General features: G+C 40.4%; 1 protein-coding gene across 4 annotated transcripts in view; it reads right to left on the reverse strand.

Annotated features, from left to right (window-relative positions):
• The window catches only part of LOC306853715 (teneurin-2-like), a gene marked incomplete at its 5' end in the record, with an annotated part of 227,949 nt that overhangs the window by 19,955 nt on the left and 195,298 nt on the right, over nucleotides 1–12,696 (reverse strand). For all 4 annotated transcript variants that reach the window (XM_079391337.1, XM_079391335.1, XM_079391336.1 and 1 more), the window contains 4 exons: nucleotides 429–575; nucleotides 8,793–8,978; nucleotides 9,097–9,297; nucleotides 12,085–12,279. In XM_079391337.1, the coding sequence (XP_079247463.1) occupies nucleotides 429–575; nucleotides 8,793–8,978; nucleotides 9,097–9,297; nucleotides 12,085–12,279 (729 nt within the window). The remainder of the gene's footprint in view (nucleotides 1–428; nucleotides 576–8,792; nucleotides 8,979–9,096; nucleotides 9,298–12,084; nucleotides 12,280–12,696) is intronic.

Here is a 12,696-nt window from a genome sequence, read left to right on the forward strand (position 1 = left end):
TTAGATCATGAAATACATCTAAGATGCAGTGTGTAATTTGTTCAATGTAAAAAACTAAACAAAAAAAACCTTTCCACTATGCCAGCTTAATTTACAATAAGTAAGCCATTCATAAGAAGAATTCCACTGTGGTGTTATCAAACTTTGTCTGACATACACAACAACTTTTTGTTCACTTAATGGTGCGTGGTTAGATTTTGACTACCTGTTTGTAGGGACAATAGCAAACAAGGAGATTATCTGTGGATTCTAATTGTCATTTTTTTTTATACTTAATTCCGTTTGGAATTACATAAAAATACTCACAGCAGCTGTTCCTGAAATTACAGAAATTACACACAGCAGCTGTTCCTGTGCACATGTGGCTGTTCCAATCACATACAATCTTTGTCACAAAGTTCCCACAGAGTTAACAAAAGATCTCTCACCTCCTTCATTGTCTTTGTTGTCTGCACATGAAGTCTCCATGGCGACATTGCAGCCGGTACCTCTCCATCCAGTCTTGCATTCGCAGTGCCAGCTGTTTTGACCCTGCAGACACTGTCCATTTCCATTACATCGGTTTGGACAGCCATCTGCAACAGACAGAAAGAGAAGGAAGATGGATTTAGAGAGGCTGATATCCATGATGCCAGTCATCAGAGCACTGATATATCAATAATTGTGACCAAAAGTTTGAAAATAGGCTAGAAATAGTTCAGAGTTCAAAGTTAAACTCAACTAAATCGAATTGAATGGAACCAAACAGAACAGAAATAAACCGAACTGCAATTTAATATTTACTTGGTGTCACTTTCAGGTTATGTGTGTGTATGTATATATATATATATATATATATATATATATATATATATATATATATATATATATATATTCACACACATATATTTTGAGATAATCAATTTTTTTGTTTAGCTGCTTATTTGCCTAACTTTTTAATTTATTCTTAAAATTAAAAGATAAGAAACAACCTGTTTGCATCTGTTTAATACAATTTTATACAAATAGCTCTAAAACAGGTGTCTAGGTTTTCAAACTTTTGGCTGTGACACTACAGGCAGACATGCATCAGTGCTCTCACACAACCATATCTGCCTCCAGTGCGCTCAATGCCCATCTGAGGGGATGAAGTATATGAAAAGCATTACTATTCACACCTCAAATCAGTTCAAACTCTGAGAGCAATTCAATTATCCTCTGTAAACTCCACTGATAGCCCCTGTTGGTAGCAAATGAATTTATCAAAACTCATCCATTCAGGAGGGGATATTTGTAAAGAGCACATACACTCTCCGACTGTTCATTTACAGTAGCTGATTTGATTTGTCTGGATAGAGAGCAATGCTCTCATGTAAGAATGTGGTTAAGACAGACTGGAGACTACAGATCGGATTAGGACGCATCTTTAGTTTGAAGTACGAGCCTATGTGTGTGTGTAAGAACCAAAGACTTACGAATAAGAACATAGTGTGGGAGAATATGAAGGTGTAGAAGTATACTTATTTTAAAGGAGTCCTATTATATCCCTCTTTACAATATGTAATATAAATCTCAGGTGTCCCCAGAATGTGTCTGTGATGTTTCAGCTCAAAATACCCACAGATCATTTATTATATCATTTTGAAAACGTCTATTTGGAGCGGAAAGCAGAAACACGCTGTTTTTGTGCATGTCTCTTTAAATGCAAATGAGCTGCTGCTCCTCGCCCCCTTTTCTAGAATAGGGCTGTGCCTTTACAACTTGTACATCAGATACTCTGCTAAAAAAAAATGTTTGGTTTTGATTATCATGTCTATCGCATTGAAATCATGCGTTTTAAACCATATTAGTTTAAACCTCTGATGTATGGTTTTCTGAACGCATACATCTGAAACACACGCACAGAAAGCGGCTGTCACAGGCATTTGAGTACTAAACGAAGTGCTTCCATGTCTTATTGTGCTTAAACTGTCAAATACACACAAGTTTATGTTAAAAACACACATTACAAAAACAGTCGGTTATGTCTGTGAAGGTAAACAGTTGGGGAAAAAATTACATGTTTACATTAGATCTGTGTGGCAGCAGCGTAATATACAGTAAATAAATCAATAAATCCATTGCTCTCTTGTCTCCTCTGAGGCTGGGACTCTAAATAGTGTTCTGTGTTCTTCTGTGCAGCCAAAGACACAACAGTTAGCATGCTTTGCTTGAAATTTCGCTATGGAGTTGTCACTTGTGAAAACACAATGGTGGCACCATGGGTGGAAACTTGCGAATTAAGAGGCAGTAATATTATAATAACATCCACTTTCTACATCACGGGGGAAGCAAAATCTGAGCGGCTCGTTTTGTCCCAAGCTTGCAGAGAAAGGCTTTCTTTTTCATGTTTTCTGGGTTGGTAGGTGCACCGGGGACCCGATTATAGCACTTAAACACAGAAAAAGTCAGATTTACATGTCGTCACTTTTCCCACGTTTTCAAGAAAGAGAAAAAAGTGCTTTCATAAATATCAAGTTTTTGGAGTTAAGTGTGGGCGTTTAATGTATGCAGTTAGGGCATAAACAGTCTTCCTAAAAGACAACAGGTGGAAAACAATCTTGTCACAACAGTTTTGAGAAGAACGTGGATTGATGTGAATGTTCTCTCTGGGAGAGGCAGAGACTGAGATGAACAAACACAAAGAGAAATGAAAAGGCTAAGGACTATTCTCCTTTAGCCACACCAGTCCATAATTAAGCACCCTAGAGACGTGACCTGACATTTCCGAGTCATCAGGAGTTTTGTGTAAATAAAACATGTGGTCTAAAAATCTCAGCACTGCCGTGGGCATCGTCTATTACCTCGCTGTAAAATGAAAACCACGCTGCGACCTCACACTGTGTCATCAGAAACCATCGCTGGTGCCTCAGAGTTTAATCTCTAACAGTTAACACTTCTGTTAGTGTGTCATAACCTCCACTTATGGTTACCCTGGAAACACAGCCTTTTGGAAGGAGCCGGTTTCCTTCATCGCAAGGCTATATAGTATTATTGGCAGCTGACCCAGCGCAGGTGACACTTCAGATGATTTGTGAGGAGTGAAATGAAATGGCCACACTTTTCATTGAGTGTGAAAACCCAATGTGCACTGGGACGCATTCAGCCATTGTGACTCAAATCAAATGTTGCTTTAATTAATGTAATTTGCAATGTCTGGGGTCCTTGAGATGCCACATTAACAGCCTGCTATGCATCGATTGTCACGCAATATTGAGCTGAGAGGAAAGTCACTTAGCAATGATTGCCTTTTAAATGGAGCTGCCATTTTAAGCAGCCAAATACTTATGAAACACCAGGACAGCAAAATCTATGCTGACCATTGATTGCTCTCATTGGGCAGCACTGAGCAGGGCCCCTCTTTCATGCCAAAGGTCAGTCGATTCTCAGAACACTAACTACAATAAAGTGGGATTTCACAAACTATTAAGCCACCTGGCTAAAGTAATGCGGGTTGACTCTATTGTAATCTACTTAAAAAGGAGCTGAGATTGCCTTGAGTTATGGGTCAGTGCACACGGTATGAGAGAGGTACGCAAAGGTGAGATGGGGAAAGAAGCACGCTGCATAGCAACAGTCAGCGGTTGATGGATGGAGAGATGGATAGAAAGAGACAGATGGATTGGTGGAAAGGGGAAAAACGGGAAAAGAAAAGAACAGCAGGATTGCAGGACTGCATGAATTGCAGGCAAAGAAAAAGAAAGAAAGAAAGAAAGAAAGAAATGACTTAACTGTCTTAAAGGATGGGATATTACAGGGGAGAAAGAACGTGTGGAAGAGAAATCCAGTCCTCCACCTAACTATCCCGTCCACTGGCCTGCAGCCCTCTCGCCTTTAAAGGTCATAAAATAAAGGTTAGATTCATAAATCCTCCAAATTCGCCTTAGGAAGAGACAGATAGAGTCCCACAGGGAGTGAGCACCTACTGCATAAAACGTCCTCTGTCTGGGTTTTCCTCGCCTGTAGAGTTCCATGTACTACTACAAAGTCAAATAAAATCCTAAACTTCAGCATGGGAATAATTAAAGTTGAAAATTTTCACTCAAATGGTTTCTGAACTATACCAGAGACTGGGAAATGTCATGTGCGCATTGAACATGTTCTCTCAGAGGCCTACTAAGTTTGGGAAACCTGTTTGGAAACAGTCAAACATTTTTTTCTGCAATTTCTGTTTGGTTTGACTAATGGTACAACTGCCACTCCCTAAAAGGACATATGGTTTTGTCTTGTATGGTGGGCGTGGTTTCCACTCATGAGCCAATCAAGTGCAACTCACATCCACTCAGGATAGCCTAGCATACAAAGTCCATGCCTCCAGCGGCCATTGACTTGCAGTAATTTTGGCCAATTAGAGATGTGAATTTAAATCAAGTAACTTGTTGCTAGCTCTTGTGCCAGACTTGCTTCCATCCACTGATGCACGAGCATTCAGGTGATCACTGTGGGTCCCTGCAGTTAAACTCCTCAATATCCTGCTCATCCTGCAAATACGCCACACTCCCCTTCTCAGGAAAGCACACACACTCCTGCCCCTCCTTTAGTATTCATCTTATGAGTTAGAACTCATGCAGGCACTGAGACAAAGTCATTACCATGCCTCCTGTGGTCCTGCACCCTGTGAGCCGAAATATGTGCATTAAACACATTGCTCACTGCTCCTGACCCACTCTGCACCAATGGCTCATGAAATTTCAAATTTATCTTAGGATCCACTCCCTCCCGATCCCTTTACTCGCAGTAGTGATCTATCCCTCAGGTAGAGCAAATTCTATGTAATCTTTGTCTCCACTCTGCAGTGTCCTCTGTAATTTAGCTCTTTTGTCTGAAGCAGACTTGATGGAAGTGTAGGACGACTTCCTCCTGCGTCTCTGTTCTGTGCATACATAAAGGCAGACTGAAACAGACTTCTAGGAGCTGGTGTGTCCTGGTGAGTGCTGCTCTGCCTCTAGCAGAAACCTGCAGTCTACTTAAATGCAAGCATTCCTATTATGCTTAGAGTCATGTAGTTGACCCAGCCTTTAACTCTGCTCTTTTAAAAGTTGGAGGGAATGGGGGTGGTGTACTGTAGTGGTTCCAGCTCAAGTCTATTAACTTGAAGTTCATCGGTTCCAACCACCTCAAGAAGCCATCACTATTGTGCTCTTGAGCAAGACTCTTAACCTCATGTTGCTCCAGAGAGACTGGTCATTTAATAAGTATACGGCGCCATTCTATGGCATAATGTTATGCTAATGGAAGACTCATAAACAAACACTCAAGTATGCAAATGCATTTGCTTAGTCAATACATTGCAAAAGCGTGGTGCTGTTGTGCATATTTAAGGTTCTTGCATTACTGTAGTAACAAAGCTTAAAGAGATAGTTCACCCAAAAATTAAAATTCTGTCATTAATTACTCACTCTCATGTTGTTTCAAACCCGTCAGACCTTTGTTCATCTTTGGAACACAATTTAAGATATTTTTGATGAAATCCAAGAGCTTTCTGACCCTGCATAGACAGCAATGGAACTACCATATTCAAGGCCCAGAAAGGTAGTAAAGACATCATTAAAATAGTCCATGTCACATTAGTGGTTCAACCTTAATTTTATGAAGCTATGAGAAGAGTACTCTTGTGAATGGCGGTGGAGTCTGACAAGAATTGTTGCAAAATAGTATTCTATTACTCCATAAAAATACTTCATAAAACTAAGGTTGAACCACTGATGAACTATTTTAATGATGTCCTTACTACCTTTCTGGGCCTTGAACGTGGTAGTTGCATTGCTGTCTATGGTCAGGGTCAGCTCTCGGATTTCATCGAAAATATCTTAATTTGTGTTCTAAAAATGAACGAAGGTCTTACAGGTATGGAAGAACATGTGGGTGAGTAATTAATGACAGAATTTTCATTTTAGGGTGAACTATCCCTTTACAGAATCGATAGATTTAACATGAAATGTCATTAAACCAAATGCGTTTTTTTTTTCAGTTAGCTTGTCAGAAACCTGTTACAATATCTAACTGTCTCTGCAAGATTATTTTCCAACTGTTGCTCCACCTTAACTGACAGACCTGAAAGACTGGCTGGTTTTGACAACATGGCAATTACTTGACTCATGAATCTTCATGTCATTCTGACATTGCAAGATAACATCCAGTCACCAAGTTAACATTCATGAGCCAAGACTTTGCCAAGGATTCATAAAGCCCTAAGTACAGTAGACACACTGAGATGTAGCATGATAATTTGGGCCATCTAGAGGGAGTTCACTCCCCTTGTCCTCAAGAGGCACTAGCAACTGACTCTAAAGACTTCAGTCTTCAGCGTCCCTGTTAGCGTGCCTGCCTCCCAATGCTGGCTGCTGCCGGTTTGAGCCCCGCTTGGAGTGGGCCGAGCAGAACCGGTTGCATTGGCATTGAGATTTATTATTATATGTTATGAATTGTGCATTGACTCGATCAAAAACTTGAGCAAGACATTTATCCTCAGGTTACTCCAGTGAGACTGTCTCTGTAATAACTTGTGGTAGACATTTAGGATGTCTGCTTACTATCTATTAAATTATATGTGTAACATGGCCACTCTAATGTATAGTATTACCCCATAATCTGAAGGACTGAAAAGTCATTGTTCTAAGTGGCTCAGACAGATTGGACACTTTTGTAGCTCGGTTAATGCTGTAGGAGAGGGACATTTAAAAAGCAACAAGGTGCAAAACAGATGATTACAACTCTACTATTATCATCTGACAACAAGAATATAAACACACACGCTGAAGAACACAGACTAGCACTATGAACCTACTCGACACGACATTCTACTCCACAACGGCTACTCTACGAACAGAAGCACACAGTCGTTATGCAGCCAAGCTATCAGAAGCAGGGGGGTTGCTCACGACCAGACTAAAGTGCAGCTAGCACTAGTCACAGTACGACGAGGTACAATACCTTCAATACTTCCATCCCAAAAGTCTGCATCAGAGAGGACATTCAGAGGAAACAAAAATGCATCATAACAGGAAGACAAATGAATACATGTGTTGCATTTGAATCAGTTAGAAACAGAAGAATTCTGAGAAATAAAAATGGAAACTGAAGATGGAAGCCATTTATAAGGCTTTTTTAGCCTACAGAAAGAGTTTGGTGACAATAAGCAGACAGACTTCCTGTTGTGGCATACAATGGGGAGAAGGATTAAAGGCAAAGCACTTTCAGTCTTAGTCGCTCGTGTCATCTTTGGAGTGACAGACAAACATGCACACACATTTCCACAGATGATGAGAGAAAGGAAAACTCTGGCTTTTGAGTCTATTTTTGAGAGAAAGAAGTCAAGACAAAAAGAGGTGTCACTTATCAAGGTGAAGACACCTCTACCTTTCATCAGTTGCTGCTACTGGAAGGACTGTTCATTACCCAGCAGCCCACATCTGCCTCCGCTGTGTGAGGCGTGATCAAACATGACTAAGTCTGTTCTCAGTCCAACACCAGACAAAGGAACAGTCTAAATCTCATCAATACCCCCTCCCCCCACACACACTCTTGCACCTCAGCATCTCATTCATCTCTCCTACATCTACTGACCCCGTGGCTATGGATTTCACCTTGGTCTGTCTTATGCCCTATTTACAACTTGCATAAGCTTATGGGAAAATGCTTCCAGACTGATTTGTTATTCTCTACCTTCAAATGCTATAAACATCTCTTTCAGAGATTTAGGTCAAATGATGCACTTGATTTGTACTTGCAGTCATGCAATGGCTGTCACTTGAATGTTTCTGTCGTTTTCACAAGAACGTAGAGAAGGGGTGTTCTATTCTGCTCCTAAAGGGTCATTTTCCTACATAGCTTAGCTCCAACACATCTACTTGGATGTTTCTAGTGACCCCGAGTAGACTGATTAGCTGGTTCAGGTGTGCTGGAAGGTGACCATAAGGTATCCCATTTTTTTTTTTTAAATTCATAATTTAGATGGGTGCTCATGAGGGTCTCATTTGTTGCCACTACAGTATGTATCAATGCACACTTTTGTGGACACTACAGCAGACTGCAATCCCTCTGGATTTATATTACCAAAATGTGGAACACAGGAGTTTTGGGCAGCTTTTGGAGCATGGCCTTAATATTAATGGTTTTAGAATCATACATCAAGTACTATATATCCCATCCTGATGGATCAAGTCAAGTGAAAAATCACTAGCATAAACTTTTCCTGGAGTTCTCCTAAATCCCTGAGCTGCATGCATGTAGGTCATGTTACCGGATCAACATCCTTTGCTGGTCCTTAAGAAGCCATTGCCCAAACCAGGGATGTCTAATCCTGCTTCAGGATGGCCACTGTCCTCTAGAGTTTAGCTCCGACCCCAATAAAACACACCTGACCCAGCTAATCAGTAGTAGGTCTTAGTAGGCATATTACAAACTTCCAGGCAAGTGAGTTGGAGCCGAACTCTGGAGGATAGTGGCCCTCCAGGAGCAAGTTTGGACACCCCTGGCCCAAACCATAATTTAGGCCAAAAATAAGAGGGCACTGTTTTAGACCCTAACCCCAGCTCTAACCCTTTCCCTAAAATCTGACTGGTTGATAATATTGTTGCCCTGGGACCAACAAGGATGATCCAAAAACAGGTCCCTCTCATATTAAGCTTCAAGCACAGAAAAAAGAAGGGATTCTATATAATGCTCAAAAGATCAGTAGAGGCAGATACAGTGCTTTGGCGTCTGTTGTAATAGTGAGTATATAAGGTGCAGGAAAAGATCAGTTCCTGGATCAGGGCTGGGCATATGCCTACCGATGGTGCAGTGTTCTCCGTTCCAGCCCTGTTCACACTCGCACTTCCCATCCTTACAGGTGCCGTGCTTCACACAAAGCGGGTTACACACACGCTGGTCGCATGCCGCACCCGTCCAGCCCTCTTCGCAGCGGCACGAACCACCCATGCATACGCCGTGTGTCCCGCAGTCGACTGAGCAAACCTCTGTGTGGAGAAAAGGACAGGGCAGTAAAACCACTATTTACATATCACACATTAGAAATCAGGTATAATGAAATGAAACATTTGTATTACTGAGATCCAATCAAACATGCAGACTGACCAACAGAACAATCAGGGCCCATCCAATTAGGGTCACAGCTACAGACGCCTGTGTCTGGAATAAAAGCACCGTGACCGTGGCACTGATCTGGGCATTGTGCTCTGGGCAGCTCACAGCTTGGTCCACCCCAGCCTGGTTTACAGTGGCACTCTCCGTTCACACAGATGCCATTATTTGAGCAGGTCGGATCTAGGCAGTCAACTGTGAACAAAAGGTGAGAGTCATGAATGAGGCTTCATCTGTTAGAAATAAAAAAAGACCCTATGATATTGCTTTATAAACTCTTTCCTGTGTTGACATTTTTTATTAAAAACGAAGCTAGGGAGGGATATATTGAAGGGCTTGTTCCTGTTTTTTAAAGGGCAAGCCTTTAGTTTATGTCACAGCCATGATCATGAATTTGCTACTTGTTGTTTCTAGTCAAAACAGTTGTTGTTTATTCTTGATAGTCTAGATGAGTCATATGTCATGTGTTTAATAATCAATGTCCTATTTTCCCATTTATTTACATATTTGATTATTTATTAGAGCAAATTACTATACCAATATACCGACACCAAAAACATTCCAGAAAATAAAAGAAAAGGATGCACGTTCACATATACCTGTGCTTTCTGGGATTTTGAACAAGGCATGCACAAGCACATACTACGTCTGTCATCTAAGCATGAAAAATCAATATCCCACACCTTAAGTGTGAGAATGGCAGTTTCCTGTCTAGAGCCTTTCACACTCACCTCTCAAACCCTCACTTTCTCATCTCCGTCTGTCTTTCTTACTCTCCATTCCTCTCTCTTTTTGACTTTGACCCTATCTCTCACATGTTCCATCCGGGGTGCCTCAAAAAACTGATATCGACTGCTGAGCGAAAGAAGAGATCTGGCCATGAAAAGTGCGAGAAAGCCATTTGACAAATTACCCGGCCCTGAGGTGCCCTGCGTGACACCCCTGTCTCAGCCCTCCTCGGCTGACAGAAGTGCTGCTCCTTTCCCCTCACGCACATAAAGCCATTCATGACAAATGTTTATGCTGCAGAAACTGCACATCACAGATATCGATTTCTGTGTCACTTCAGGTAAATTGTTTAAGTGACTCTGCTGTGATGAATATCTGATTTGAAAAATCTTAGAGCGGCAGGAAAAAAATGAAAGAAGCAAAAGTGCTGACCTTGTGATCCGCAACACCTCAGTAAAACATTAAAACACCCACTAAAAACATTCTCTCTTATTTTACACACATAAGCCCTATTCGGACGGTAATTGTTTCTCATATGGACGTCTGTAAAAATGAATTTAACATCACCTCAGTGATAAAACTCATGCATTCGGATGGCGATTTATTCACAGTGGAGGAGTGAGTTCTGTGATCCTATGAACCCGGGAACATACTACTCACGTGGCCAGTCATATGATTGTCTGCTGTAAATAAAATGAATTTATGTAAAATGTATTATTATTCCAAGCATATTTTATAATATATGGTCCTATTTATTATTTGATTATTTAAATCTCCTGTTTAAAATAGGAAAATAGACGCGTTATAGTTGTATATAATTATACGCATTATATATCCGTTTATAATACACATTTTAAAATTGTATTGCATTCCTGCTGCTGCCATAATAAAGACCCGTTTCGAATGTTTATGTGCTTTTCTTGCTCTCACTTACACTCTCACTTGGAGCAGTTATGAGGTACTGTTCTTTTAAATACTTTCCAGCATTTCAGAAATAAATATGTATGCAAATTACACCGAAGTACAACGTTAGCTTACGGTGTTCATGAGTGCTCAAAAAGGGGTTGAACACTGAATTTTGAATCGATTTCTTCTCGTAAACTCAGAGATGTGGATTCAGACGGCAATTAAAATCCTAGGTGTTTGTCAAAAAACAGTAGGTAATTTGGCTGGGGATTTTTACGGGGGTCATGAGAGAAAAACACTGACATCCTGGATTCGGACGGCATTAAAATCACCAACTACCCCCTGTAAATGGTGAAAATCACTTATGTCCCCCTGAGAAACAATTACCGTCCGAATAGGGCTATACATTTGTTTTTCTGCCATGTTGGGAACTTTCCATTGACTTTTATTGTTTCTTTATTCTTACCGAGTTAATGGTATTCTCTATACCTTAAACCTAACCCTGACACAATCCTTTTTGCATTTTTAGATTTTTATTGAGAAATTATTAATATGTTGAATTTCATCCTGGGAAATTTTTACCATAATTTTTGTCATTATGTTCGCTATATGCTTTCAATTTATCGAAAATAACAGCATGAACATTCACCTTTTGTGTTACATGGACAAAAAAAAAAAAAAAGTGGGACTTTAATGTGGGACTTAATGCCAGACTGTTGATAATGAATTAGAGATTTAGAGAATGAGAATTAGAAATCATTAATATGCAAGGCTTTTGTTGTTCTGTTTGTTTGTTTGTTTAGCTGCCATCACTGTCTCTCTGTAATGAGCAGCAAAGACTTTCTGAAACTCTGTTTTCCATCAACCTATTTCTATGTTTGTTAGCAGTTTTCATCTCAGCCTCTCCTTCTGTCCTCTTATGCCTTGTCTTTTTTCTTCTGTCTCTACCGTTTTCTTTCTCTTCCCTTTCCATTTTTAGACTCCTGGGACTCTTCTAGTTTTCTCTTCTCTCTTATTTCCAGTCACTATCTTACCCAAGAGCCACTGAACTCTACAGAACACAAAAAATGAATCAAGACCAAAACTATTGTTCTCACCACCCAGATCAATATATTTTCTAGCCTTTATTCATCTCTGAGAGGTGTTTTTGCAGGAGCCCATTAAGACCTACCAGCGAATCTGGGGAAACAGCCAAAAATGACTGTTTGAATATGTGAAAATGTGTGTTTCCCTTTTCAAGTAGCCACATGCACAGAATGCAGCTATTACAGCCACAGAGGATATTATTAAGCAATTGAAAAAGAAACTACATCTACACAAATTTACACTACATACACGCGCACATACCCTCAGCGCAATTCTCTCCTTTGTAGCCCAGAGAACAAACACATGTGCCCTCTGTGCACGTGCCATGACTGCCACACTGGGGGTCGATGCACTGACTGATGGGAACATCGCATTCCGGACCCTTCCATCCGCTATAGCAGATACACGATCCCTTGTCATACTGACCATTTCCACTGCAGAGGACTGGGCACGCCGCTTGGGAAAAAACAGGAAGAGACAAGACACAGTTTGATATGAGTTGCTTCTGACATTTTCTTATTTGTTTCTTTTGAAACATTTTGCCTCTAAAGACCCTTGAATAGCATGAGAGACAAATGAGACAGCATAGGAAGAGAGATTTTCAGTATGTTTACAAAAAATCTGTGTAGGTTTATGAAGAGACTGAGAAACAGGCTGGCAGGTGTGGTCATGGATGTATCTCTGAATGGTGTGATACTAGGAAAAAAAGTACCGAGCACACATCTGACAACACTAGGCTCAGAAAAGTGTCACACTGAAGACATTTGATTTAAAATAATGAACTGAACCTTAAGCTTTAGGCACCAAACTCGTTCAACAACAATCGATTTGGTGGAACTGAAATTACGATGATAAGATTTATTAATTTAGCAG

Source organism: Barbus barbus (genome assembly GCF_936440315.1).
Source record: "Barbus barbus genome assembly, chromosome: 33".
Classification (NCBI taxonomy): domain Eukaryota; kingdom Metazoa; phylum Chordata; class Actinopteri; order Cypriniformes; family Cyprinidae; genus Barbus; species Barbus barbus.